This window comes from Coregonus lavaretus, assembly GCF_964263955.1.
Source record: "Coregonus lavaretus genome assembly, chromosome: 19".
Taxonomy (NCBI): Eukaryota; Metazoa; Chordata; class Actinopteri; order Salmoniformes; family Salmonidae; genus Coregonus; species Coregonus lavaretus.
Genome location: NC_140006.1, coordinates 22,682,579 through 22,709,969, shown reverse-complemented (window position 1 = coordinate 22,709,969; position 27,391 = coordinate 22,682,579). Strand labels below are relative to the sequence as shown.

General features: G+C 45.1%; 1 protein-coding gene across 1 annotated transcript in view; it reads left to right on the top strand.

Moving 5' to 3' along the window:
• LOC311146863 (laminin subunit alpha-3-like) overlaps window positions 1-27,391 on the top strand; it is a 101,392-nt gene that overhangs the window by 32,901 nt on the left and 41,100 nt on the right. The window contains exons 10-17 of the mRNA XM_084183478.1: window positions 442-573; window positions 3,645-3,695; window positions 7,273-7,320; window positions 24,919-25,053; window positions 25,161-25,295; window positions 25,470-25,610; window positions 26,058-26,195; window positions 26,941-26,999. Coding sequence (XP_084039604.1) covers window positions 442-573; window positions 3,645-3,695; window positions 7,273-7,320; window positions 24,919-25,053; window positions 25,161-25,295; window positions 25,470-25,610; window positions 26,058-26,195; window positions 26,941-26,999 — 839 coding nt within the window. The remainder of the gene's footprint in view (window positions 1-441; window positions 574-3,644; window positions 3,696-7,272; window positions 7,321-24,918; window positions 25,054-25,160; window positions 25,296-25,469; window positions 25,611-26,057; window positions 26,196-26,940; window positions 27,000-27,391) is intronic.

Here is a 27,391-nt window from a genome sequence, read left to right as displayed (position 1 = left end):
TGTAAACATTTATAAAAATACAGTATAATTCCACTTTGACGTTATGGGGTATTGTGTGTAGGTCAGTGACATACAATCTCAATTTAATCCATTTTAAATTCAGGCTGTAACACAACAAAATGTGGAAAAAGTCAAGGGGTGTGAATACTTTCTGATCGCACTGTAAATAGCTGCCAGTTGTGTTTGGGCTTTGAGTGGCGATGAAATGAAAATTGTTGCCCTCAGCGCTTTGAAAAGACCAAATTAAGTGAGCTTAACAGCGGAAGGTGTTGACTTGGGAAAACACAGACAGTAAAAGCTGGTTAGTTCCATCATCATTTTCTTTGATTGTTGTTGTATGTCTCGAGCAGTATTTTCTCATGACTGAAGTTTGGTGTGTTTGTGTATGTGTGTGGGCGCATGTCTGTGTGCGTGCATGTGTGTGTCCGTGTGTGACCACAGCCTGCAGGTGTGATGCCAGGACTAATGCTGGTTGTGACATGGGGACAGGACGTTGCCACTGCCGGCCAGAATTCATCGGAAACAACTGTGAACGCTGTGCAGACGGTTACTATGGCTACCCGCAGTGTATTAGTATGTAACCTTTTCTAATTTCTAAGATGATGTACATAGTACTTGTATAAATCGATTATTTGGAATAGGAAATCTGTTGTACCCAGAGAAATTAATGGATGGATGAATTAATGAATGACCAGTGAACGAATGTATAAATGAATGACCAGTGAGAGAATGAACAAACAAATGAATGAATAACAAGGAATAAGCGGTACAATAGTATCATGCCCTTGCTTGTACATTTTGACCCAGTCCTGCCTTTTACCTAAGATGAAGCATTACTATAGTAAGAGCCAAGAGTGTATCAAAGAGTTGGGATCTGAAGAAGGCAAATTGACCTCATTCCTACATAAGCTGTTTATTACAACGTGTTAGAATTTATGTAGAATTATTTAATGTTTTGGGTCGTTTTCCTTTGTGTGCTTGCAAAGAGTTTCTGACACTTAGAGAGACTAGCCAAGATTGCTCCTCCAACATGCCCAGATCCCAACAAAAACTTGATGACAGAAGGATGCAGGACATGTTTTCTGTGGACCTGCAATACTGCTAAAACATACCCTCAGAGAAATTGAAATATCAATCCTTTACCACGCTCACCTCATTCTGTCATACCTTCACCTTAGCATGTCAACACAGACACATGCCACACCTTGTCTGTCTTTAGGTTGAGTTGTTGTTTCTTCACATATTCTGATTATATACCTTTAGGAATTGTGGCAGTTCGTGATGATGCACAATGTTATGTGTCAACAGTCTGTATTTAGAGCATTCCTCATGCTTCTTCTGGTGTCAGACCAAGAGCAATGACTGACAAGCCTTTATTTTAGGGCCCCTCGACATTGACTTGCCACAGCAATCATCATGTGTCACGCACAATGTGTTTAGGAGAATAGATAAACATTACAGTATGCCTGCCAAACTCTCTCACAAAATGTCTATTTTCTGAAATGATCCATGATAGGAGTCCTTCATATTGGGACACATTTGAGTAAGAGATGTTATACAGTTGCTATTTGAATGATGACATTTTCATCTCCAAGGGGCCCTCTTCGTCATAGGCGCCAGTCCTTATTCCTCAATGTTTACAGAGATTCTAAATCTGGAATCTGTTTAACTGGTGTTCTCAGGAACAATCCAATCCCATAGAAAAGTGAAACTTGATGTCTTCCTGACTCCTGGCTTCATTCCATAACCACCCAACTCGAATCATGCCAACCACAGTAAAAACGGAAGGGTCTGTATATTATCTTGATTGCCCCGTTGATTTAATTATGGTAGACACAAATCATTAACTCAATCTTTCATGGCAACTTTTATACAGAGGTTTTATACAGAAACTGTAATGAGTGAATAATCGGACCCAGGTGGTTGGTTAGCTTTCCGTTGTCATATAAACAGAATATTTAATGTGGAATAAATAATTAGGGTTGGCATTTTATTAATACAGGACAGAGATTTATTACTGGATGTGATTATTAAAACCAGGTTTTTATCTCTTGGAGGCTGTGAGCGCTCCAAGAGCAGTCTAAACGTCTAGACAGACCATAGAAGTTAGTCAGCACCTCTACCAACTTTTTTGGGGGTGCACCAGGCCAGCTCATGCTTTTTATTAGACTCCCTGGAAGTAACGAAGGTTGTTATTTGTTTGGGGTGAGCTGCTATCCATCGATACAATCTCTGTTTGCCAGGAGGTTTTCTTTTTGGTCTTTGTCTTAAAGCTCATGAAGACAGCTTTAGGGAAAAATCACACTGATTCAAATCATGTTGCAGCATTTAGCATTTTCATGGGGTTTTCAATGCAATTTTTTTCCTACTACCTCTTACACTATATATACAAAAGTATGTGGACACTCCTTCAAATTTGTGGATTTTGGCTATTTCAGCCACACCTGTTGATGAAAGGTGTATTACATCGAGCACACAGCCATGCTATCTCCGTAGACAAACATTGGCAGTAAAATTGCCTTACTGAAGAGCTCAGTGACTTTCAACGTGGGACCGTCATAGGATGCCACCTTTACAACAAGTCAATTCGTCAAATTTGTGCCCTGCTAGAGCTGCCCATGTCAACTGTAAGTGCTGTTATTGTGAAGTGGAAACATCTAGGAGCAACAACGGCTCAGCCGCGAAGTGGTAGGCCACACAAGCTCACAGAACGGGACTGCCGAGTGCTGAAGTGCGTAAAAATCTTCTGTTCTTGGTTGCAACACTCACTACCGAATTGCCTCTGGAAGCAAGGTCAGCAAAATAACTGTTAGTCAGGAGATTCATGAAATGGGTTTCCATGGCCAAGCAGCTGCACACAAACCTAATATCACAATGCTCAATGCCAAGCGTCAGCTGGAGTGGTGTAAAGCTCGCCGCCATTAGACTCCGCCATTGGACGCTTCACCATCTGGCAGTCCGAATGGCGAATCTGGGTTTGACGGATGCCAGGAGAATGCTACCTGCCGCAATGCATAGTGCCAACTGTAAAGTTTGGTGGAGGAGGAGTAATGGTCTGAGGCTGTTTTTCATGGTTTGGTCCAGGCCCCTTAATTCCAGTGAAGGGAAATCTTAACGCTACAGCATACAATGACATTCTAGACGATTCTGTGCTTCCAACTTTGTGGCAACAGTTTGGAGAAGGCCCTTTCCTGTTTCAGCATGACAATGGCCCCGTGCACAAAGCGAGGTCCATACAGAAATGGTTTGTCGAGATCAGAGTGGAAGAACTTAACTGGCCTGCACAGAGCCCTGACCTCAACCCCATCGAACACATTTGGTGATGAATTGGAACGCCGACTTCAAGCCAGGCCTAATCGCCCAACATCAGTGCCCGACCTCACTAATGCTCTTGTGGCTGAATGGAAGCAAGTCCCCGCAGCAATTTTCCAGCATCTAGTGGAAAGCCTTCCCAGAAGAGTGGAGGCTGTTATAGCTGGAAAGGGCGGACCAACTACATATTATTGCCCATGATTTTTGAATGAAATGTTCGACGAGCAGGTGTCCACATACTTTTGCAACATTACTGGAGTAGAGCACTGCACACACACCACTGTAGATGCTCATGGTGTTGAAATTGATCATAAGTTTTTCTTTGTAACCAGGATATCCAATCTACCAGCCCACCACCAAATCTCCTGCAGGCCATATAGTAGGTAAGTGCTGCTATAGTGGGTACATGATGCTATAATTAACCACAGTGTAATGTAATCTAACATACATTTTATAACAATACAAAACAGTCGGACGCAAAGGATTTACTGCTGATACTGGAACAGGCCCAAATCCCCATCATTCGCATTAAGAAGAGATGCCGATACAGGGGACGCAGATCCGGGTGCCTTGTGAGAATTAGTCGGCGAGTGGATAACCTGCCTCTACCATCCGTCCTATTGGCCAAAGTGCAAACATTGGAGAATAAACTGGATGAGCTCCGTTCAAGACTATCCTACCAACGGGACATAAACAACTGTAATATCTTATGTTTCACTGAGTCGTGGCTGAACGACGACATGGATAATATACAGTTGGCTGGTCTTTCCGTGCATCGGCAAGACAGAACAGCTACCTCCGGTAAGGCAAGGGGTGGTGGTCTGTGTCTATTTGTCAATAACAGCTGGTGCTCAAAATCTAATATTAAAGAAGTCTCAAGGTTTTGCTCGCCTGAGGTAGAGTATCTCATGATAAGCTGTAGACCACACTATTTACCAAGAGAGTTTTCATCTATATTTTTTGTAGCTGTCTGTTTACCACCACAAACCGATGCTGACACTAAGACCGCACACAACGAGCTGTATAAGGCCATAAGCATACAAGAAAATGCTCATCCAGAAGCGGCGCTCATAGTGGCCGGGGACTTTAATGCAGGAAAACGTAAATACATTTAACCTAATTTCTACCAGCATGTAACGTGCAACCAGAGGAAAAAAAACTATAGACCACACACAGAGACGCGTGTAAAGCTCTCCCTCGCCCTCCATTTGGCTAATCTGACCAAAATCTGACCATAATTCTATCCTCCTGATTCCTGCTTACAAGCAAAAACTAAAGCAGGAAGTACCAGTGACTCACTTAATACGGAAGTGGTCAGATGACGCAGATGCTAAGCTACAGGACTGTTTTGCTAGCACAGACTGGAATATGTTCCGGGATTCATCCGATGGCATTGAGGAGTTTACCACATCATTCACCGGCTTCATCAATAAGTGCATTGATGACATCGTCCCCACAGTGACCATACGTACATACCCCAACCAGAAGCCATGGATTACAGGCAACATCTGCACTGAGCTAAATGGTAGAGCTGCCGCTTTCAAGGAGCTGGACTCTAACCCGGACGCTTATAAGAAATCCCGCTATGCCCTCTAACGAACCATCAAACAAGCAAAGCATCAATACAGGACTAAGATTGAATCCTATTACACCGGCTCTGACGCTCGTCAGATGTGGCAGGGCTTGCAAACTATTACGGACTACAAAGGCAAGCTAGCCGTGAGCTGCCAAGTGACACAAGCCTACCAGACAAGCTAAATGACTTATATGCGCACTTCGAGGCAAGCAACACTGAAGCATGCATGAGAGCACCAGCTGTGCCGGACGACTGTGTGATCATGCTCTCCGTAGCCGATGTGAGTAAGACCTTTAAACAGGTCAACATTCACAGACGGATTTCTGCTGTTCATTGACTACAGCTCAGCGTTCAACACTATAGTGCTCGCAAAGCTCATCACTAAGCTAAGGACCCTGGGACTGAACACCTCAATCTGCAACTGGATCCTGGACTTCCTGACGGGCCGCCCCCAGGTGGTAAGGGTAGGCAACAACACATCTGCCACGCTGATCCTCAGCACAGGGGCCCCTCAGGGGTGCGTGATTAGTCCCCTCCTGTACTCTGTTCACCCACGACTGCGTGGCCAAGCGCGACTCCAACACCATCATTAAGTTTGCCGACGACACAACGGTGGTAGGCCTGATCACCGACAACGATGAGACAGCCTATAGAGAGGAGGTCAGAGACCTGGCAGTGTGGTGCCAGGCCAACAACCTCTCCCTTAACATAATCAAGACAACGGAGACGATGGTGGACTACAGGAAAAGGAGGGCCGAGCACGCCCCCATTCTCATCGACGGGGCTGTAGTGGAGCAGGTCGAGAGCTTCAAGTTTCTTGGTGTCCACATCACCAACAAACTATCATGGTCCAAACACACCAAGACATGTCGTGAAGAGGGCACGACAACACCTATTCCCCCCAGGAGACTGAAAAGATTTGGCATGGGTCCTCATATCCTCAAAAAGTTATACAACTGCACCATCGAGAGCATTCTGACTGGTTGCATCACCGCGTGGTATGGCAACTGCTCGGCATCTGACCGCAAGGCGCTACATATGGTAGTGCGTACGGCCCAGTACATCACTGGGTCCAAGCTTCCTGCCATCCAGGACCTCTATACCAGGCGGTGTTAGAGGAAGGCCCTAAAAATTGCCAAAGACTCCAGCCACCCTAGTCATAGAATGTTCTCTCTCCTTCCACACGGCATGCGGTACCGGAGCACCAAGTCTAGGTCCAAAAGGCTCCTTAACAGCTTCTACCCCCAAGCCATAAGACTGCTGAACAGCTAATCAAATGGCTACCTGGACTATTTGCATTGACCCCCCCTTTTTTTACGCTGCTGCTAGTCACTGTTTATTATCTGTGCATAGTCACTTTACCCCTACCTACATGTACATATTACCTCGACTAACCTGTACCCCCGCACATTGACTCGGTCCGGTACCCCCTGTATATATAGCCTCGTTATGTTTTTTTTTACTTTCGTTTATTTAGTAAATATTTCTTATTTTTCTTAAAACTGTATTGTTGGTTAAGGGCTTGTAAGTAAGCATTTCACGGTGCATGTGACAAATACAATTTGATTTGATTTGATGACCACATAAAGCGCGGCAGGTAGCCTAGAGGTTAGTGTTGTGTCAGTAACCAAAAGGCCGATTTGCCCTTGAGCAAGGCACTTAACCCTAATTTGCTCCAGGGGCGCCATACTACTATGGCTGACCCTGTAAAACAACATATTTCACTGCACCTATCTGTTGTATGTGACAATTAAACGTCTTTATAAAGATAAACTGCCCATGTTTCCTTGTTATACAGTATGTTAGTCTGACCACTCTGATTATGATCTTGTTTATCTTATCAAAAGTGATAGAGCTGATGAGTTTGTCACCTTTATAGCGTAACACCTGTGGCTGGGAATTTCCAGGAATCTCACGATACAATATTATCACAATACTTAGGTCCCGATACGATATGTATTGCGATTCTCACGATTCTATATGTATTGCGATTCAACACATTGATTTTATTGCGATTCGATGTTCCAAACATATTGCTCACCATGTCTGCTGCAGAGGGACAAGAGAGAGCCATGACTAAATTAGTTTTGATCAGTCTTGTAAAAGTGCTGAAAACATGTTGGCTTAAAAATAAGATGGATAACAAGCTAGAGAAGGAGAAATACCAAAGTTTTGGTGCAGGTAACACGTTAACTACCTACCATCTTCCTTTTTCTATCGATACTTGCAGTCATAGAATCGATTTAATATAGAAGAAAATTACGCAATACTCTACTGTATTGATTTTTTCCCCAATCACTAGTAACAGCTTTCTCTCTCTCTCTCTCCCTCACACTCTCTCACTATCTTGTTCTCTCCCTCCCTCTCTTTCTCTTTCTCCACAGGGCCCACTGCCTGCCCTGCTGGTTATTTTGGACCACCCAGCTGTCAACGTGAGTGTGATTAGACTACACTTCTCTACACTAACAGTTTTTACAGCGCCTCAGTGCCTCTGACTCCTGTAAGGCAGTAGGGCTACTGACACCTCTATGGGAGTGAGGCTCAGGATCTCTCTCTGAGAGTTCCTGGCTATAGAGGACAGAATCTCAAGACTTTTGTTTGTCAGGTTGAGTTATATAGGGATCGGATAGGTCATACAACAGAGGATAACTAGACTTTTTAGCGGACCATTCAGTCCAAATGGGTTTAAGTGTCAAAGGTTAAGGGCATTTGGCCAGAATCCAGTCAAATTGGTTTTTATAGCTAATATTGTCTGCAGATGACAGAGGTTAGTTGATGTATGTATGCTGTGTTGATCCAGACAGTGAGAATATAACCATATGTGATTGGGTTTACAGTAATCCACAGTATGCAACGTTTATGTTGATTAGACAAAAATGCTTGTATGTGATTAAACTAAATGTGACTGTCCGTGTAATATAGTAACTGTTTAACTTTGACAACTGCACCATGTACTCATCTGATTATTTCAGTCCTGATCTTGGAATATTTTATATGTTGACTGAGAACACATACTCATTTGCAGCAATGACCTGGGGAATAGTTATAGGGGAGACGAATGAGCCGATTGGAAGCTGGGGATGATTAGGTGGCCATGATATTATGAAGGCCAGATTTGGAATTTCGCCAGGACACCAGGGTTAACACCCCTACTCTTACAATAACTGCCATGGGATCTTGAGTGACCACAGAGAGTCAAGACACCCGTTTAATGTCCCATCCGAAACATGGCACCCTATACAGGGCAATGTCCCCAATCACTGCCCTGGGGCATTGTTATATACATTTATATATACACTACCAGTCAAAGGTTTGGACACAGCTACTCATTCAAGGGTTGTAGAATAATAGTGACGACATCAAAACTATGAAATAACACACATGGAATCATGTAGTAACCAAAAAAGTGTTAAACAAATCAAAATATTTTATAATTGAGATTCTTCAAATAGCCACCCTTTGCCTTGATGACAGCTTTGCAGACTCTTGGCATTCTCTCAACCAGCTTTATGAGGTAGTCACCTGGAATGCATTTCAATTAACAGGTGTGCCTTCTTAAAAGTTAATTTGTGGAATTGATTTCCTTCTTAATGCGTTTGAGCCAATCAGTTGTGTTGTGACAAGGTGGGGGGGGGGGGGGGGGGGGGGGGGGTATACAGAAGATATCCCTATTTGGTAAAATACCATATTATGGCAAGAACAGCTTAAATAAGCAAAGAGAAACAACAGTCCATCATTACTTTAAGACATGAAGGTCAGTCAATACGGCAAATGTTATAAGATCTTTGAAAGTTTCTTCAAGTGCAGTCGCAAAAACCATCAACCGCAATGATGAAACTGGCTCTCATGAGGACCGCCACAGGAAAGGAAGACCCAGAGTTACCTCTGCTGCAGAGGATAAGTTCATTAGAGTTACCAGCCTCAGAAATTGCAGCCCAAATAAATGCTTCACAGAGTTCAAGTAACAGACACATCTCAACATCAACTGTTCAGAGGAGACTGTGTGAATCAGGCCTTCATGGTCGAATTGCTGCAAATAAACCACTACTAAAGGACACCAATAAGAAGAAGAGACTTGCTTGGGCCAAGAAACATGAGCAATGGACATTAGACTGGTGGAAATGTGTCCTTTTGTCTGGAGTCCAAATTGGAGAGTTTTGGTTCAAACCGCCGTGTCTTTGTGAGATGCTGTGTGGGTGAACGAATGATCTCCGCATGTATAGTTCCCACGTTAAAGCATGGAGGAGGACGTGTTATGGTGTGGGGGTGCTTTGCTGTCTGTGATTTATTTAGAATTCAAGGCACAATTAACCAGCATGGCTACCACAGCATTCTGCAGCGATATGCCATCCCATCTGGTTTGGGCTTAGTGGGACTATCATTTGTTTTTCTACAGGACAATGACCCAACACACCTCCAGGCTGTGTAAGGGCTATTTTACCACGAAGGAGAGTGATGGAGTGCTGCATCAGATGACCTGGCCTCCACAATCCCCCGACCTCAACCCAATTGAGATGGTTTGGGATTAGTTGGACGGCAGAGTGAAGGAAAAGCAGCCAACAAGTGCTCAGCATATGTGGGAACTCCTTCAAGGCTTTTAGAAAATAATTCTAGGTGAGGCTGGTTGAGAGAATGCCAAGAGTGTACAAAGCTGTCATCAAGGCAAATGGTGGCAATTTGAAGAATTTGTTGAACACGTTTTTGGTTACTACATTATTCCATATGCATTATTTCATAGTTTTGATGTCTTCACTATTATTCTACAATGTAAAAAAAAATAAAAAATAAAGAAAAACCCTTGAATGAGTAGGTGTGTCCAAACCTTTGACTGGTACTGTGTATATATACAGTGAGGGAGAAAAGTATTTGATCCCCTGCTGATTTTGTACATTTGCCCACTGACAAAGACATGATCAGTCTATAATTTTATTGGTAGGTTTATTTGAACAGTGAGAGACAGAATAACAACAAAAGAAATCCCCAAAACGCATGTAAAAAATGTTATAAATTGATTTGCATTTTAATGAGGGGAAATTAGTATTTGACCCCTCTGCAAAACATGACTTAGTACTTGGTGGCAAAACCCTTTTTGGCAATCACAGAGGTCAGACGTTTCTTGTAGTTGGCCACCAGATTTGCACACATCTCAGGAGCGATTTTGTTCCACTTCTCTTTGCAGATCTGCTCCAAGTCATTAAGGTTTCGAGGCTGACGTTTGGCAACTCGAACCTTCAACTCCCTCCACAGATTGTCTATGGGATTAAGGTCTGGAGACTGGCTAGGCCACTCCAGGACCTTAATGTGCTTCTTCTTGAGCCACTCCTTTGTTGCCTTGACTGTGTGTTTTGGGTCATTGTCATGCTGTAATACCCATCCACGACCCATTTTCAATGCCCTGGCTGAGGGAAGGAGGTTCTCACCCAAGATTTGATGGTACATGGCCCCGTCCATCGTCCCTTTGATGCGGTGAAGTTGTCCTGTCCCCTTAGCAGAAAAACACCCCCAAAGCATAATGTTTCCACCTCCATGTTTGACGGTGGAGATGGTTTTCTTGGGGTCATAGGCAGCATTCCTCCTCCTCCAAACACGGCGAGTTGAGTTGATGCCAAAGAGCTCGATTTTGGTCTCATCTGACCACAACACTTTCACCCAGTTCTCCTCTGAATCATTCAGATGTTCATTGGCAAACTTCAGACGGCCCTGTATATGTGCTTTCTTGAGCAGGGGGACCTTGCGGGCGCTGCAGGATTTCAGTCCTTCACTGCGTAGTGTGTTACCAATTGTTTTCTTGGTGACTATGGTCCCAGCTGCCTTGAGATCATTGACAAGATCCTCCCGTGTAGTTCTGGGCTGATTCCTCACCGTTCTCATGATCATTGCAACTCCACGAGGTGAGATCTTGCATGGAGCCCCAGGCCGAGGGAGATTGATAGTTATTTTATGTTTCTTCCATTTGCGCATAATCGCACCAACTGTTGTCACCTTCTCACCAAGCTGCTTGGCGATGGTCTTGTAGCCCATTCCAGCCTTGCGTAGGTCTACAATCTTGTCCCTGACATCCTTGGAGAGCTCTTTGGTCTTGGCCATGGTGGAGAGATTGGAATGTGATTGATTGATTGCTTCTGTGGACAGGTGTCTTTTATACAGGTAACAAGCTGAGATTAGGAGCACTCCCTTTAAGAGTGTGCTCCTAATCTCAGCTCATTACCTGTATAAAAGACACCTGGGAGCCAGAAATCTTTCTTTGTCAGTGGGCAAATGTACAAAATCAGCAGGGGATCAAATACTTTTTTCCTTCACTGTATATATATATCAAAACTATGAAATAAGACATATGGAATTATGTAGTAACCAAAGCAGCAGTAATTCACCAGCATTTTGACCAGAAATATGACTTTCCTGAATTGGATCCTTTGTTCGTACCCCCAAAGGCAATTCCACTTATCCCAGAGGCTTTTCCAAGACCCTGCCGGCAGAGAAGAGGTATCCGGAGTGGACATTTAGTCCAACTCAGGAGGCGTGCAAACCATCCACTGCTTCTGGGTATATTACTCGCTAATGTTCAGTCCCTGGACAATAAAGTAGACAAGCTCAGGGTGAGGATCTCCTTCTAGAGAGACATCAGGGACTGTAACATACTCAGTTTCACAGAATCATGGCTCTCTCTGGATATACTGTCCCGTCCATATAGCCAGCTGGGTTCTCAGTACATAGAGCAGACAGGAATAAAGAACTCTCCGGGAAAAAGAAAGATGGAGGTGTACGTTTTATGATTAACTACTCATGGTGTGATTGTGGTAACGTACAGGAACTCAAGTCCTTTTGTTCACCCAACCTAGAATACCTCACAATCAAATGCTGACCGCATTACCTATTATTCTCTTCGGTCATTATCACAGCCGTGTATATCCCCCCTCATGCCGATACCAATAATGCTCTCAAGGAACTACACTGGACTTTGTGCAAACTGCATATCCTGAGGCCACATTTATTGTAGCTGGGGACTTTAATAAAGCAAATCTGAGGGAAGCGCTACTGAAGTTTTACCAACACATTGCCTGCACTACTCGCGCATCAAAAGCTCTTGACTATTGGTACTCTCCCTTCCTGTCACAACTTGTTCTGGCAGGGTTCGGCGTTCGGCATTACCGGCATTCTAGCCACTGCCACTCCTCATCTCATCATTCCAATTGTTTTGTCTTGTTTATTACACACACCTGGTTCATATCCCCTCATCAGTACCTGTATAAGTGTTCCCTCTGCCCCCTTGTCTTTGTGTGTGATTGTTATATTAGCTCTGTGAAGCTCTTTGTATTTTGTATCGCCAGGATATTCAACCGTGTGCCTGGTTGTTTTCCAGTGCGCCATATTTCCGCACTGGAGTTGCTGCGTACTGCAGTGTTACGGAATAAACGTTTATTCTGTGATTTACCCTCCTGCGCCTGACTCCTTCTAAATCACTTACCACAGAACATGGAGTCAGCAGGAGAAGAGAACATGCCTGGAGTCGTGGCGCGGGTCCGGGAGCATTCTACTATGCTAGCCAGCTTCGGAGAAGCGATGGATCGGGTTCTCCAGGTCGTCAAACGCCTGGAGAGGAGAGGACCCGACCCTTTGGGACCAGCTGAGCGACCGGATCCAGCCACCCGCACCCAGAGGGATTCATCTATCCCGACCGAAGGATTATGACGGGACAGCTGCCCGCTGCCAGGGATTCCTCCTGCAGCTGGACCTCTACTTCTCAACCATCAGCCTGGCTCCATCGGAGCGGGAGAAGGTGTCCGCCCTCGTCTCCTGCCTCTCGGGGAAAGCCCTGGAATGGGCCAACGTGGTATGGAGTGAAGGAGGAGCTGCATTGGACAACTACGGGGAGTTCGCTCACCTCTACCGGGCAGTCTTCGATCACCCGCCCGAAGGAAGTGAGGCGGGCGAGCGGCCGGTCCAACTGAGGCAGGGGACGAGGACCGCGCAGGACTTTGCCCTGGAGTTTCGTACTCTAGCAGTTGGGTCCGGGTGGAACGAGCAGGCACTCATCGACAGATTCCGGTGCAGACTGCGAGAGGACGTCCGAAGGGAGCTAGCCTGCCAGGATGCCATGTTGACTTTTGACCAGCTGGTGGACATGGCCATCCGGTTAGACAACCTGCTAGCTGCAAGAGGACGTCCTGGAAGGGACCTGCCTGTATCACCCCCTTTCAACCCGGATTCAGTTCCGATGGAGCAGCGATCCGGGAGAACGACAGCTCCAGTGTCACGCTTGTGGCAGGAGAGGACATTCTACTGCTTGCTATCGTAAGGGTTCTTCCGGGTCTGGAGGCGGCAGGCAGGGCACTCTCGAGTCACCCCAGGTAGCGCAAACCCACACTCGTTCAGAGCCCTCTGCTGCGCACTGCACCATACAAGTCACCTTCCCTGATTACACAGTAGTTTCCCAGTGTAAGGCGCTGGTCGATTCAGGCGCAGCTGGTAACTTTATGGACAGGTCGTTAGCTCATAGTCTAGGTATTCCGTTGGTTCCCCTATCCATTCCACTGCCCATCAAAGCACTTGACAGTCGATCATTAGGGTCAGGGTTCGTTAGGGAAGTTACAGCACCAGTCACAATGGTTACGTAAGAGACCCATAGAGAGCAAGTCACCTTTTTTATTATTGAGTCTCCTGATTTCCCTGTTGTGTTGGGTCTTCCCTGGTTAGCACTACACAATCCCACCTTTTCATGGCCGCAGAGGGTTCTCACGGGTTGATCGTGAGAGTGTCAGGGTAGGTGTCTAGCTGTTTCTGTTGGTGCAACCACGGTGGAAAGTCCAGACACTACCTCCACCGTGTGCATTCCCCCCGAATACCTCGACTTGGCGCACGCGTTTTCCAAAACGCAGGTGACCAAATTACCACCTCATCAGGCAGGGGATTGCGCGATAAACCTCCGGGTAGACGCTGTGCCTCCCAGGAGTCATGTATATCCCCTGTTGCAGGCTGAAACGGAGGCGATGGAGACATACGTCTCCGAGTCCCTGCGCCAGGGGTTCATACGTCCCTCCACTTCGCCCGCCTCCTCAAGTTTATTTTTTGTGAAGAAGAAAGACGGAGGTCTGCGCTCTTGCATTGATTACCGAGCAATTAACAAGGGGACAATTCATTATAGTTATCCTCTACCTCTCATTCCATCTGTAATCGAGTCAATGCATGGGGCGCGCTTCTTCACAAAATTATATATCCTGAGTGCGTACAACCTGGTGCGTGTCCGATAGGGGGACGAGTGGAAGACGGCATTCAGCACAACCATGGGGCATTACGAATACCTGGTGATGCCGTACGGTTTGATGAATGCTTCATCCGTCTTCCAGTCCTTTGTGAACGAGGTGTTTCGGGACATGCTTGGTCGCGATGTAGTGGTCTACATTGATGATATTCTGGTATATTCCGCTACGCGCGCCGAGCATGTGTCCCTGGTTCCCAAAGTGCTGGGCCGACTGTTGGAACATGACCTTTATGCCAAGGCAGAAAAGTGTCTGTTTTTCCAACAGTCCGTCTCCTTCCTCGGATACCTCATTACCACCTCAGGTGTGGAGATGGAGGGAGATCGCATTTCAGCCGTGCGTAATTGGCCGATTCCAACCACGGTAAAGGAGGTGCAGCGCTTTATTGGCTTTGCCAACTACTATCGGAGGTTATCCGGGGCTTTGGCAAGGTCGCAGCTCCCATCACATCTCTGTTGAAGGGTGGGCAGTCCCGGCTACGCTGGTCTGCTGAGGCTGACAGGGTTTCAGTAACCTGAGGGATCTGTTCACTTCAGCTCCGGTACTGGTCCACCCCGATCCATCATTACTGTTCGTAGTGGAGGTGGATGCGTCCGAGGTAGGGATAGGCCCTGTCCTATCTCAACGCTCGGGCACGCCACCCAAGCTCCGCCCCTGTGCCTTCTTCTCCAAGAAACTCAGCCTGGCGGAGCGGAGCAGAACTACGACATGGTGATCGGGAGCTGTTGGCTGTTGTCAGAGCCCTGACCGTGTGGAGGCACTTGCTCGAGGGGGCAAAACATCCTTTCCTCATCTGGACTGACCACCGTAACCTGGAGTACATCTGGGCAGCGAGGAGGCTGAACCCTCGCCTGGCCAAGGGGGGCCCTTTTCTTCACCCAGTTTGATTTTACACTGTCTTACATACCGGGTACAAAGAACATGAAGGCAGTACGACACAGAGGAGAGGCCCATAGACAACACCCCCATACTCCCGGCCTCTTGCATTGTGGCGCCGGTAGTATGGGCGGTGGACACGGATATAGAGCGGGCGTTACGCACAGAGCCATCTCCACCTCAGTGCCCAGCTGGGCTGCGGTACGTGCCGTCTCTTGTCCGTGACCGTCTGATCTATTGGGCACACACGTCCCCCCCCCCTCTGGTCACACGGGTATCGGCCGTACAGTGCGCTGCCTGACCGGAAAGTACTGGTGGCCTACCTTGGCTAAGGACGTGAGGGTGTATTTCTGCTCCTGCTCGGTGTGCGCCCAGAGTAAGGCACCTAGGCACCTCCCAGCGGGTAAGTTACATCCCTTACCAGTTCCACAACGGCCATGGTCCCACTCGAGTATTGACATTCTCACTGATCTTCCCCTCTCTCAGGGTAACACCACCATCCTGGTCGTTGTGGACCGCTTTTCGAAAGCCTTCCGCCTCCTTCCTCTGCCCGGTTTCCCCACTGCCCTGCAGACTGCGGAGGCCCTGTTTACTCATGTCTTCCGGTACTACGGGGTGCCAGAGGACATAGTGTCTGACCGGGGTCCCCAGTTTACATCCAGGGTCTGGAAGGCGTTCATGGAACATCTGGGGGTCTCGGTCAACCTGACCTCTGGTCAACCTGACCCGTAGCACTCACTGGGATATGTTCCCGGGTTGCCTCTGAGAATAACATTGACGTATAACTGACACGGTGACTGAGTTTATCAGGTATGGTATAGGGGATGTTTTTCCCACCGTGACGATTAAAACCTCTCCAAACCAAAAACCGTGGATAGATGGCAGCATTCTTGCAAAACTGAAAGCGCAAACCACAGCATTTAACCACGGCAAGGTGACTGGGAATATGGTTGAGTACAAACAGTCCAGTTATGCCCTCCGTAAAGCAATCAAACAGGCAAAACGTCAGTACAAAGACAAAGTGAAGTCACAATTCAACGGTTCAGACACGAGACGTATGTGGCAGGGACTCCATACAATCATGGATTATAAAGGGAAAACCAGCCACGTCACGGACACCGAGGTCTTCCTACCAGACAAGCTAAATATTTTCTTTGCCCGCTTCGAGGAAAACACGGTGCCACCGACGCAGGCCACCGCCGCTTCCGAGGACTGTGAGCTCTCGTTCTCCATGGCCAACGTGAGTAAGATATTTAAGCTTGTTAAACCTCGCAAGTCTACCAGCCCAAACGGCATCCCTAGAGGCATCCCTAACATGCGCAGGCCAGCTGGCTGGAGTGTTTACGGACATATTCAATCTCTCCCTATCCAAGTCTGCTGTCCCCACTTGCTTCAAGATGTCCACCATTGTTCCTGTACCCAAGAAAGCGAAGGTAACTGAACTAAATGACTATCGCCCCGTAGCACTCACTTCTATCATCATGAAGTGATTTGAGAGGCTAGTTAAGGATCATATCACCTCCACCTTACCCAACACCCTAGACCCACTGCAATTTGCATACCGCCCCAATAGATCCACAGATGACGCAATCGCCATCGCACTGCACACTGCCTTATCCCATCTGGACAAGAGGAATACCTATGTAAGAATGAGGTTCATAGACTACAGCTCAGCCTTCAACAACATAGGAAGCTTGGGGCCCTGGGTTGAATTCCGCCCTGTGCAACTGCATCCTGGACTTCCTGACGGGCCGCCCCCAGGTGGTGACGTTAGGCAACAACACCTACACTACGCTGATCCTCAATACAGGGTGCTCAGCCCTCTCCTGTACTCCCTGTTCACCCATGACTGTGTGGCCACGCACATCACCAACTAAATTATTACGTTTGCAGATGACACAACAGTGGTAGGCCTGATTACCAACAGCAATGAGACAACCTACAGGAGTGAGGTGAGGGCCATGGCGGAGTGGTGCCAGTAAATGACCTCTCCCTCAACTTCAACAAAATGAAGGAGCCGATCGTGGACTTCAGGAGACAGAAGAGGGAGCACGCCCCCATCCACATCGACGTGGCCGCAGTGGAGAAGGTGAAAAACTGCAAGTTCCTCGGCGTACACATCACTGACAATCTGAAATGGTCCACCCACACAGACCGTGTGGTGAAGAAGGCGGAACAGCGCCTCTTCAACCTCAGGAGGCTGAAGAAATTCGGCTTGCCCCCTAAGGAGAGCATCCTGTCTGGCTGTATCACTGCCTGGTACGGAAACTGCACCGTCCGCATCCGCAGGGCTCTCCAGAGGGTGGTGCGGTCTCCCAAACACATCACCGGAGGCACACTGCCTGCCCTCCAGGACATCTTCAGCACCCGGTGTCACAGGAAGGCCAAAAAAGATCATGAAGGACCTCAGCCACCTGAGCCACGGCCTGTTCACCCCGCTAACATCCAGAAGGCGATGTCAGTACAGGTGCATCAAAACTGGGACCAAGATACTGAAAAACAGCTTCTAACTCAAGGCCATCAGACTATTAAATAGTCAACACTAGCCGGCCTCTGCCCAGTACCCTGCCCTGAACTTTAGTTACAGTCACTAGCCGGCTACCACCTGGTTACTCAACCCTGCACCTTAGAGGCTGCTGCTTATGTACATAGACATGGAATACTGGTCACTTTAATAATGGAACACTGGTCACTTTAATAATGTTTACATACTGTTTTACCCACTTCATATGTACAGTGCATTCGGAAAGTATTCAGACCCCTTGACTTTTTCCACATTTTGTTACGTTACAGCCTTATTCTAAATAAAATAAAATCCTCATCAATCTACACACAATACCCCATAATGACAATGCGAAAACAGATTTTTAGAAATGTTTGCACATTTATAAAAAAAACAAAAACAAAAATATCTAATTTACATATGTATTCAGACCCTTTGCTAAGAGACTCAATATCGAGCTCAGGCACATCCTGTTTCCATTGATCATCCTTGAGATGTTTCTACAACTTGATTGGAGTCCACCTGTGGTAAATTAATTCGACATGATTTGGAAAGACAAACACCTGTCTATATAAGGTCCCACAGTTGACAGTGCATGTCAGAGCAAAAACCAAGCCATGAGGTTGAAGGAATTGTCCGTAGAGCTCCGAGACAGGATTGTGTCGAGGCACAGATCTGGGGAAGGGTGCCAAAAGATGTCTGCAGCATTGAAGGTCCCCAAGAACACAGTGGCCTCCAGTTTAGAACCACCAAGACTCTTCCTAGAGCTGGCCACCCGGCCAAACTGAGCAATCGGGGGAGAAAGGCCTTGGTCAGGGAGGTGACCAAGAACTCGATGGTCACTCTGACAGAGCTCCAGAGTTCCTCTGTGAAGATGGGATAACCTTCCAGAAGGACAACCATCTCTGCAGCACTCCACCAATCAGGCCTTTATGGTAGAGTGGCCAGACGGAAGCCACTCCTCAGTAAAAGGCACATGAAAGCCTGCTTGGAGTTTGCCAAAAGGCACTTAAAGACTCTCAGACTATGAGAAACAAGATTCTCTGGTCTGATGTAACCAAGATTGAACTCTTTGGCCTGAATGCCAAGCGTCACATCTGGAGGAAACCTGGCACAATCCCTACGGTGAAGCATGGTGGTGGCAGCATCATGCTGTGGGGATGTTTTTCAACTGCAGGGACTGGGAGACTAGTCAGGATCGAGGGAAAGATGAACGGAGCAAAGTACAGAGAGATCCTTGATGAAAACCAGCCCCAGAGCGCTCAGGACATCAGACTGGGGCAAAGGTTCACCTTCCAAATGGACAACGACCCTAAGCACACAGCCAAAACAACGCAGGAGTGGCTTCAGGACAAGTCTCTGAATGTCCGTGAGTTGCCCAACCAGAGCCCTGACTTGAACCCGATCAAACTTCTTTGGAGAGGTCTGAAAATAGCTGTGCAGCGACGCTCCCCATCCAACCTGACAGAGCTTGAGAGGATCTGCAGAGAAGAATGGGAGAAATTCCCCAAATACAGGTGTGCCAAGCTTGTAGCGTCATACCCAAGAAAACTTGAGGCTGTAATCACTGCCAAAGGTGCTTCAAAAAAGTACTGATTAAAGGGTCTGAATAATTATGTAAATGTGATATTTCCGTTTATTTTTTTTTATAAATGTGCAAACATTTCTAAAAACCTGTTTTTGCTTTGTCATTATGGGGTATTGTGTGTAGATTAATGAGGGAAAAAAACACTTTCATCCATTTTAGAATAAGGCTGCTGTAACGTAACAAAATGTGGAAAAAGTAAAGGGGTCTGAATACTTTCCTATTTAACTATTGCTGTACATATACTATTCTATCCTACGTATTCTTCAGGTATACTACATATTATTTCCATATACTGTCCATGTCTATACATCCCATCGTATACAGTGCCTTCAGAAAGTATTCACACCCTTTGACTTTTTCCACATTTTGTTGTGTTACAGCCTGAATTTAAAATAGATTAAATTGAGGTTTTTTTTCACTGGTTTATACACAATACCCCATAATGTCAAAGTGAAATGATGTTTTTGGAAATTTGTAAAAATTAATTAAACATTAAAAGCTGAAATGTATTGAGTCAATAAGTATTCAACCTCTTTATTATGCCAAGCCTAAATAAGTTCAGGAGTAAAGAAATCTTAACATGTCACATAATAAGTTGTATGTACTCACTCTGTGTGCAATAATAGTGTTTAACATGATTTTCGAATGACTACCTCATCTCTGTACCTGACACATACAATTGTCTGTAAGGTCCCTCAGTCGAGCAGTGAATTTCAAACACAGATTCAACCACAAAGACCAGGGAGATTTTCCAATGCCTCACGAAGAAGGGCACCTATTGGTAGATGGGTAAAAAAAAAGCAGACATTGAATATCCCCTTGAGCATGGTGAAGTTATTAATTACACTTTGGATGGTGTATCAATACACCCAGTCACTACAAAGATACAGGCATCCTTCCTAACTCAGTTGCCGGAGAGGAAGGAAACGCTCAGGGATTTCAAAATGAGGCCAATGGTGACTTTAAAACAGTTACAGAGTTTAATGGCTGTGATAGGAGAAAACAGAGGATGGATCAACAACATTGTAGTTGCTGCACAATATGAACCTAAATGACAGAGTGAAAAGAAGGAAGCCTGTACAGAATTGAAATATTCCAAAATATGCATCCTGTTTGCAACAAGGCACAAAAGTAATACTGCAAAAAATGTGGCTAATCAATTAACTTTCTGTCCTGAATACAAAGTGTTATGTTTGGGGAAAATCCAATACAACACATTACTGAGTACCACCATCCATATTTCCAAGCATAGTGGTGGCTGCATCATGTTATGGGTATGCTTGTAATCATTAAGGACTGTGGAATTTTCCAGGATAAAAAAGAAACGGAATGGAGCTAAGCACAGGCAAAATCCTAGAGGAAAACCTGGTCTGCTTTCCACTAGACACTGGGAGATTAATTCACCTTTCATTGGACAATAACCTAAAACACAAGGCCAAATCTACAATGGAGTTGCTTACCAAGAAGACAGTGAATGTTCCTGAGTGACCGAGTTAAATTTTTGACTTAAATCTACTTGAAAATCTATGGCAAGACTTGAAAATGGTTGTATAGCAGTGATCAACTACCAACTTGACGGAGCTTGAAGAATTTTGAAAATAATAATGGGTAAATGTTGCATAATTCAGGTGTGGAAAGTTCTTAAAGACTTACCCAGAAAGACTCACAGCTGTAATCGCTGCCAATGGTGCTTCTACAAAGTATTGACTCAGGGGTGTGAATACTTATGTAAATGAGATTTCTGTATTTCATTTTCAAGAAGTTTGCCAAAATTAAAACATGTTTTCACATTTTCATTATGGGGTATTGTATGTAGATGGGTGAGATAAAAAAATTTTTTTAGTACATTTTTGAATTCTGGCTGTAACACAACATAATGTGGAATAAGTCAAGGGGTATGAATACTTTCTGAAGGCACTGTATATATACACTACCGTTCAAAAGTTTGGGGTCACTTAGAAATGTCCTTGTTTTCGAAAGAAAAGCAATTTTTTTGTCCATTAAATAACATCAAATTGATCAGAAATACAGTGTAGACATTGTTAATGTTGTAAATGGCTATTGTAGTTGGAAATGGCTGATTTTTTATGGAATATCTACATAGGCGTACAGAGGCCCATTATCAGCAACCATCAGTCCTGTGTTCCAATGGCACGTTGTGTTTGCTAATCCAAGTTTATCATTTTAAAAGGCTAATTGATCATTAGAAAACCCTTTTGGAATTATATTAGCACAGCTGAAAACTGGTGTACTGATTAAAGAAGAAGCAATAAAACTGGCCTTCTTGAGACTAGTTGAGTATCTGGAGCATCAGCAATTGTGGGTTCGATTTACAGGCTCAAAATGGCCAAAAACTAAGAGGAGTGGGAGGCCCCGGTGCACAACTGAGCAAGAGGACAAAGACATTAGAGTGTCTAGTTTGAGAAACAGATGCCTCACAGGTCCTCAACTGGCAGCTTCATTAAATAGTACCCGCAAAACACCAGTCTCAACGTCAACAGTGAAGAGGCGACTCCGGGATGCTGACCTTCCAGGCAGAGTTGCAAAGAAAAAGCCATATCTCAGACTGGCCAATAAAAAGAAAAGATTAAGATGGGCAGTCTGAGATATGGCTTTTTCTTTGCAACTCTGCCTAGAAGGTCAGCATCCCGGAGTCGCCTCCTCACTGTTGACGTTGAGACTGGTGTTTTGTGGGTACTATTTAATGAAGCTGCCAGTTGAGGACCTGTAAGGCGCCTGTTTGTCAAACTAGACACTCTAATGTATTTGTCCTCTTGCTCAGTTGTGCACTGGTGCCTCCCACTCCTCTTTCTATTCTGGTTAGAGCCAGTTTGCGCTGTTCTGTGAAGGGAGTAGTACACAGCGTTGTACGAGATCTTCAGTTTCTTGGCAATTTCTCGCATGGAATAGCCTTCATTTCTCAGAACAAGAATAAACTGACGAGATTCAGAAGAAAGTTATTTGTTTCTGGCCATTTTGAGCCTGTAATCGAACCCACAATTGCTGATGCTCCAGATACTCAACTAGTCTCAAGAAGGCCAGTTTTATTGCTTCTTTAATCAGCACAACAGTTTTCAGCTGTGCTAACATAATTGCAAAAGGGTTTTCTAATGACCAATTAGCCTTTTAAAATGATAAACTTGGATTAGCAAACACAACGTGCCATTGGAACACAGGACTGGGCCTCTGTACGCCTATGTAGATATTCCATTAAAAATCAGCTGTTTCCAGCTACAATAGCTATTTACAACATTAACAATGTCTAAACTGTATTTCTGATCAATTTGATGTTATTTTAATGGACAACAAATTTGCTTTTCTTTCGAAAACAAGGACATTTCTAAGTGACCCCAAACTTTTGAACGGTAGTGTATATATACAGTACCAGTCAAAAGTTTGGACACACCTACTCATTCCATGGTTGTTCTTTATTTTTACTATTTTCTACATTGTAGAATAATAGGGAAGACATCAAAAGTATGAAATAACACATATGGAATCATGTAGTAACCAAAAAAGTGTTAAACAAATCAAAATCTATTTTATATTTGAGATTCTTCAAATAGCCACCCTTTGCCTTGATGAAAGTTTTGCAAACTCTTGGCATTCTCTCAACCAGCTTCATGAGGTAGTCACCTGGAATGCATTTCAATTAACAGGTGTGCCTTCTTAAAAGTTAATTTGTGGAGTTTCTTTCCTTCTTAATGCGTTTGAGCCAATCAGTTGTGTTGTGACACAAGGTAGGGTTGGTATACAGAAGATAGCCCTATTTGGTAAAATACCAAGTCCATATTATGGCAAGAACAGCTCAAATAAGCTAAGAAAAACGACAGTCCATCATTACTTTAAGACATGAAGGTCAGTCAGTACGGAACATTTCAAGAACTTTGAAAGTTTCTTCAAGTGCAGTCGCACAAAACATCAAGCGCTATGATGAAACTGGCTCTCATGAGGACCACCACAGGAATGGAAGACCCAGAGTTACCTCTGCTGCAGAGGATAAGTTCATTAGAGTTACCAGCCTCAGAAATTGCAACCCAAATAAATGCTTCACAGAGTTCAAGTAACAGACACATCTCAACATCAACTGTTCAGAGGCGACTGTGTGAATCAGGCATTCATGGTCGAATTGCTGCAAAGAAACCACTACTAAAGGACACCAATAAGAAGAAGAGACCTGCTTGGGCCAAGAAACACGAGCAATGGACATTAGACCGGTGGAAATGTGTCCTTTTGTCTGGAGTCCAAATTGGAGAGTTTTGGTTCCAACCGCCTTGTCTTAGTGAGACGAGGTGTGGGTGAACGGATGATCTCGCATGTGTAGTTCACACCGTAAAGCATGGAGGAGGAGGTGTTATGGTGTGGGGGTTCTTTGCTGGTGACACTGTCTGTGATTTATTTAGAATTCAAGGCACACATAACCAGCATGGCTACCACAGCATTCTACAGCGATACGCCATCCCATTTGGTTTGGGCTTAGTGGGACTATCATTTGTTTTTCAACAGGACAATGGCCCATCACACCTCCAGGCTGTGTAAGGGCTATTTTACCAAGAAGGAGAGTGATGGAGTGCTGCTGCAGATGACCTGGCCTCCAAAATCCCCTGACCTCAACCCAATTGAGATGGTTTGGGATGAGTCGGACCGCAGAGTGAAGGAAAAGCAGCCAACAAATACTCAGCATATGTGGGAACTACTTCAAGACTGTTAGAAAAGCATTCCAGGTGAAGCTGGTTGAGAGAATGCCAAGAGTGTGCAAAGCTGTCATCAAGGCAAATGGTGGCAATTTGAAGAATTTGAAATATAAAATATATTTTTGATTTGTTTAACACTTTTTTCTTTACTACATGGTTCCATATGAGTTATTTCATAGTTTTGATGTCTTCACTATTATTCTATAATGTAAAAAATAGTACAAAATAAAGAAAAACCCTTGAATGAGTAGGTGTGTCCAAACTTTTGACTGGTACTGTATATTTATACTTCGTCTCCGACATTGCTCGTCCTAATATATCTGTTTCTTAATTCCATTCTTTTACTTTGTTAGATTTGTGTGTATCGTTGTGTATTGTTATATATTATGCACTGTTGGCTCTAGGAACACAAGCATTTCGTTACACCCGTAATAACATCTGCTAAATTTGTGTATGCAACCAATAACATTTGATTTGATTTGATTATGAATTCCCACTTAGTTTTCTCTCTTGCTGGAATTAGCTTAAAGGAAAAAAGCCAGATTGGAAAGATAGCTTTTTTATTTGAAACAAGGATATAAAAAGCAGTTCTTTGATTCTGTCTTTCTCCGTCTCCGATATTTATTTTCATTGTTTGTCTGGGAATGTGGGCAACAGCAATCATTTCTGTTCATCCGGTGTCCTGAACGAGAAGGAATTTCATCTATAACCTTCTGAGGGCTGTTTTTATTTTTAAGGAGCGAGCTGGTAGGGGGAAAATAAAACAATGGAGCTATTCTCTGGTGCCCAATGCCCATGTGCCCAGTACAACCACCAGCCAGGACCATGTTTCTCTCTGCCAGGCTTGACTTGGCCAGTCTGTCACCACTCAGAGCCACCAGGGGCACAGTCAGTGCCAGTGTAGATATAGTTAAAGAGGTGCATTTGTCATGTCCTGATGTTAAACTGTGCCAAAGAAGGGCTCATTGCCAATGGCACATGCCGTGGGAAAGACTGTGGGGCTTCCCATTGTATATTTGAGCCTAAATCTATGTGAAATAAAATGGGTATTTTGTGTATTCAGAGAATGTGTGTCATCTGACATTAGTCCTTTTGTGTATGTGTGTGTTCAGGGTGTGTGTGCGACCGCGGTGGATCAGTGCTGGAGTTGTGTGATGCGTCAGGGCGATGCATATGTCGTGATGGTGTGGAGGGTGAGAGATGTGACCGCTGTCGACCAGGACACCACTCATTCCCTAACTGCCAAGGTGAGAAACCTGTCTCCCACCTCCCTCTCACCTCCCTCTCACCTCCCTCTCACCAAACCACACCTCAAATAGCGTGTCTTCTGACATGTACCTTTGTGTGTGTTCAGAGTGTGTGTGCGACCGCGGTGGTTCGGTGCTGGAGATGTGTGATGCATCAGGGCGCTGCGTGTGTCGTGGAGGGGTGGAGGGCGAGAGATGTGACCGCTGTCGACCAGGGTACCACTCCTTTCCTAACTGCCAAGGTGAGAAACCTTTCCCTCTCATCAAACCACACCTCAAATAGATCAACATTTGTCATCCTCTTTGAAGTTAATTTTACACCAAAACATGACCCCACGAAAGTTCAAGTTGTTTTAAAATCACAGAGATCAACCTGTAGTAGACATGAATCTCTTTCCCACCACTTCATTTCACAGTGACAGTGTGCCGCTGTGACGGTGCAGGTGTGACTGACAGGGTCTGTGGGCCCAACGGACAGTGCCGTTGCCGTGTCAACTACTTCGGAAGGCAATGTGACCAGTGTGCCCCTGGTTACTATGGATACCCAGACTGTGCCTGTAGGAGTTTTAACCCTCTTGTTTTGGCCGCACCCATGGGAGGGCTACTGTATTGCAGACACTGATATGCCCACAGTGACCTTTCCATGACCTAGCTGTTGCTGCTGTTGGAAAAACTGATCTGTATAGTCTAACAGGGCTTAATGTAGCCTCCTCTTCAGCTCTGTAGAGCTACATACCTCGATTCTCCCACAATAACACGTCAATCCCAACACTCATTCACACTGATTTACCCCATAGAAATATAATCTATCTAATCTAGTCATTCTATTTCTATGCTTGACCCATGGTTGTTTGAACAAAACAATACACAGAAAGCAACGCCAAACTTGGGCTCATTCCAGTATTGAAAGGATTTAGTATGATCTGTGCCGTCAGAGACGGCTAAGCCATATCATTCTCACATGAGACATCTCACAGTCCCTCTTCGTGTCTCTCTCTCCCCAGCCTGCCAGTGTTTAGGGGAGGGTTCCTATGACCCCATGTGTAACCCAGTATCAGGCCAGTGTCTATGTCGCCCTGGGGTGGTGGGACAGCAGTGTGACCGTTGTGCCGGGTCAGGCCTCCGCTTCCCCCTGTGTTCAGGTAACCCCTCTGCCTCACTAGACACTTTATTTGATTTTTTACTATCCTTCAATATTTTTATGGTTTATTTAGACAGGTTAGAAGTAGAAGGGAAGGGTGGACACAGATATCGAACCCCTGGTCTCTGGGGTTAGGACATATGTGGTAGAAGCCGGATGTGTTCCCACAAGACCACAGGCTCTGTACTCTAGACACTTTCATTGGCTACCTGTAACCTAAACCGTCTTTATGATGTGGAGATAGAGGTGGTTCTAAGATATGGCATCCCCACGGGAGATGGTTCAATGGTTGATCATATATTAGGCTACAATGTCTCAATGTGGTTTATTCAATGTGTAAAATGTATTAGTGTGGAGATTGTTTTCATATCCATTCTAGTGGTACAGGTTTACTTCAAGTCTAGGCCTTGCTAACAAAGAACTGTTCTGTAAATGTATGCTTGGAGCATAGCTGTCTGTCCTCTGCATAAAATATGAATTTGGGTGATTGCTTTTGTGAGTGTACTGTATGTAACATATTATTACATAAGCACCCTTGTCCCTTGGTTACATTTGGTGCCCTGTTGATACATATAGAGCAGGAGGTCAGGAGCACACACCTGGTGTCCTAGGTCTAAATCATTCCCTGAATAGAGGGGAACAATGAAAATATTCAGTGGAACTGGCTTCGAGATCCAGAGTGGAGTTTGAGGGATATAGATTAATGTAAATGTTTTCCCCTCACCCTACGACATCGTCTCTTCCAGCCTCCATCACCCAGTGTAACCCAGCAGGGTCAGAGGTCAGCACAGCAGATCCACAAGCGGTATGTAGCTTATGCCTCCCACAACATGGCTGACTGAGAAATCTTTACTTTACTTTATGAGGTTTATTTGCCTTCCCCAACATGGCAAACTCTCAGCCTCTTTTATCTTGATCGTTTTAGTAGCTGAGGTAATGGGAGTACCTGCAGTCATAAAACAAGGGCCGGTGATCATCGGTTGGTGTGTTCACGTGTGTCTATTCCACAGGAGGTTGGTGGCAACTTAATTGGGGAGGATGGACTCATAGTAATGGCTGGAATGGAATTAATGGAATGGTATCTAACTCATCAAACACATGGGTTCCATGTGTTTGATACCATTCCATTCACTCCATTCCAGCCATTATTATGAGCCGTCCTCCCCTCAGCAGCCTCCTGTTGTCTATTCACATTCC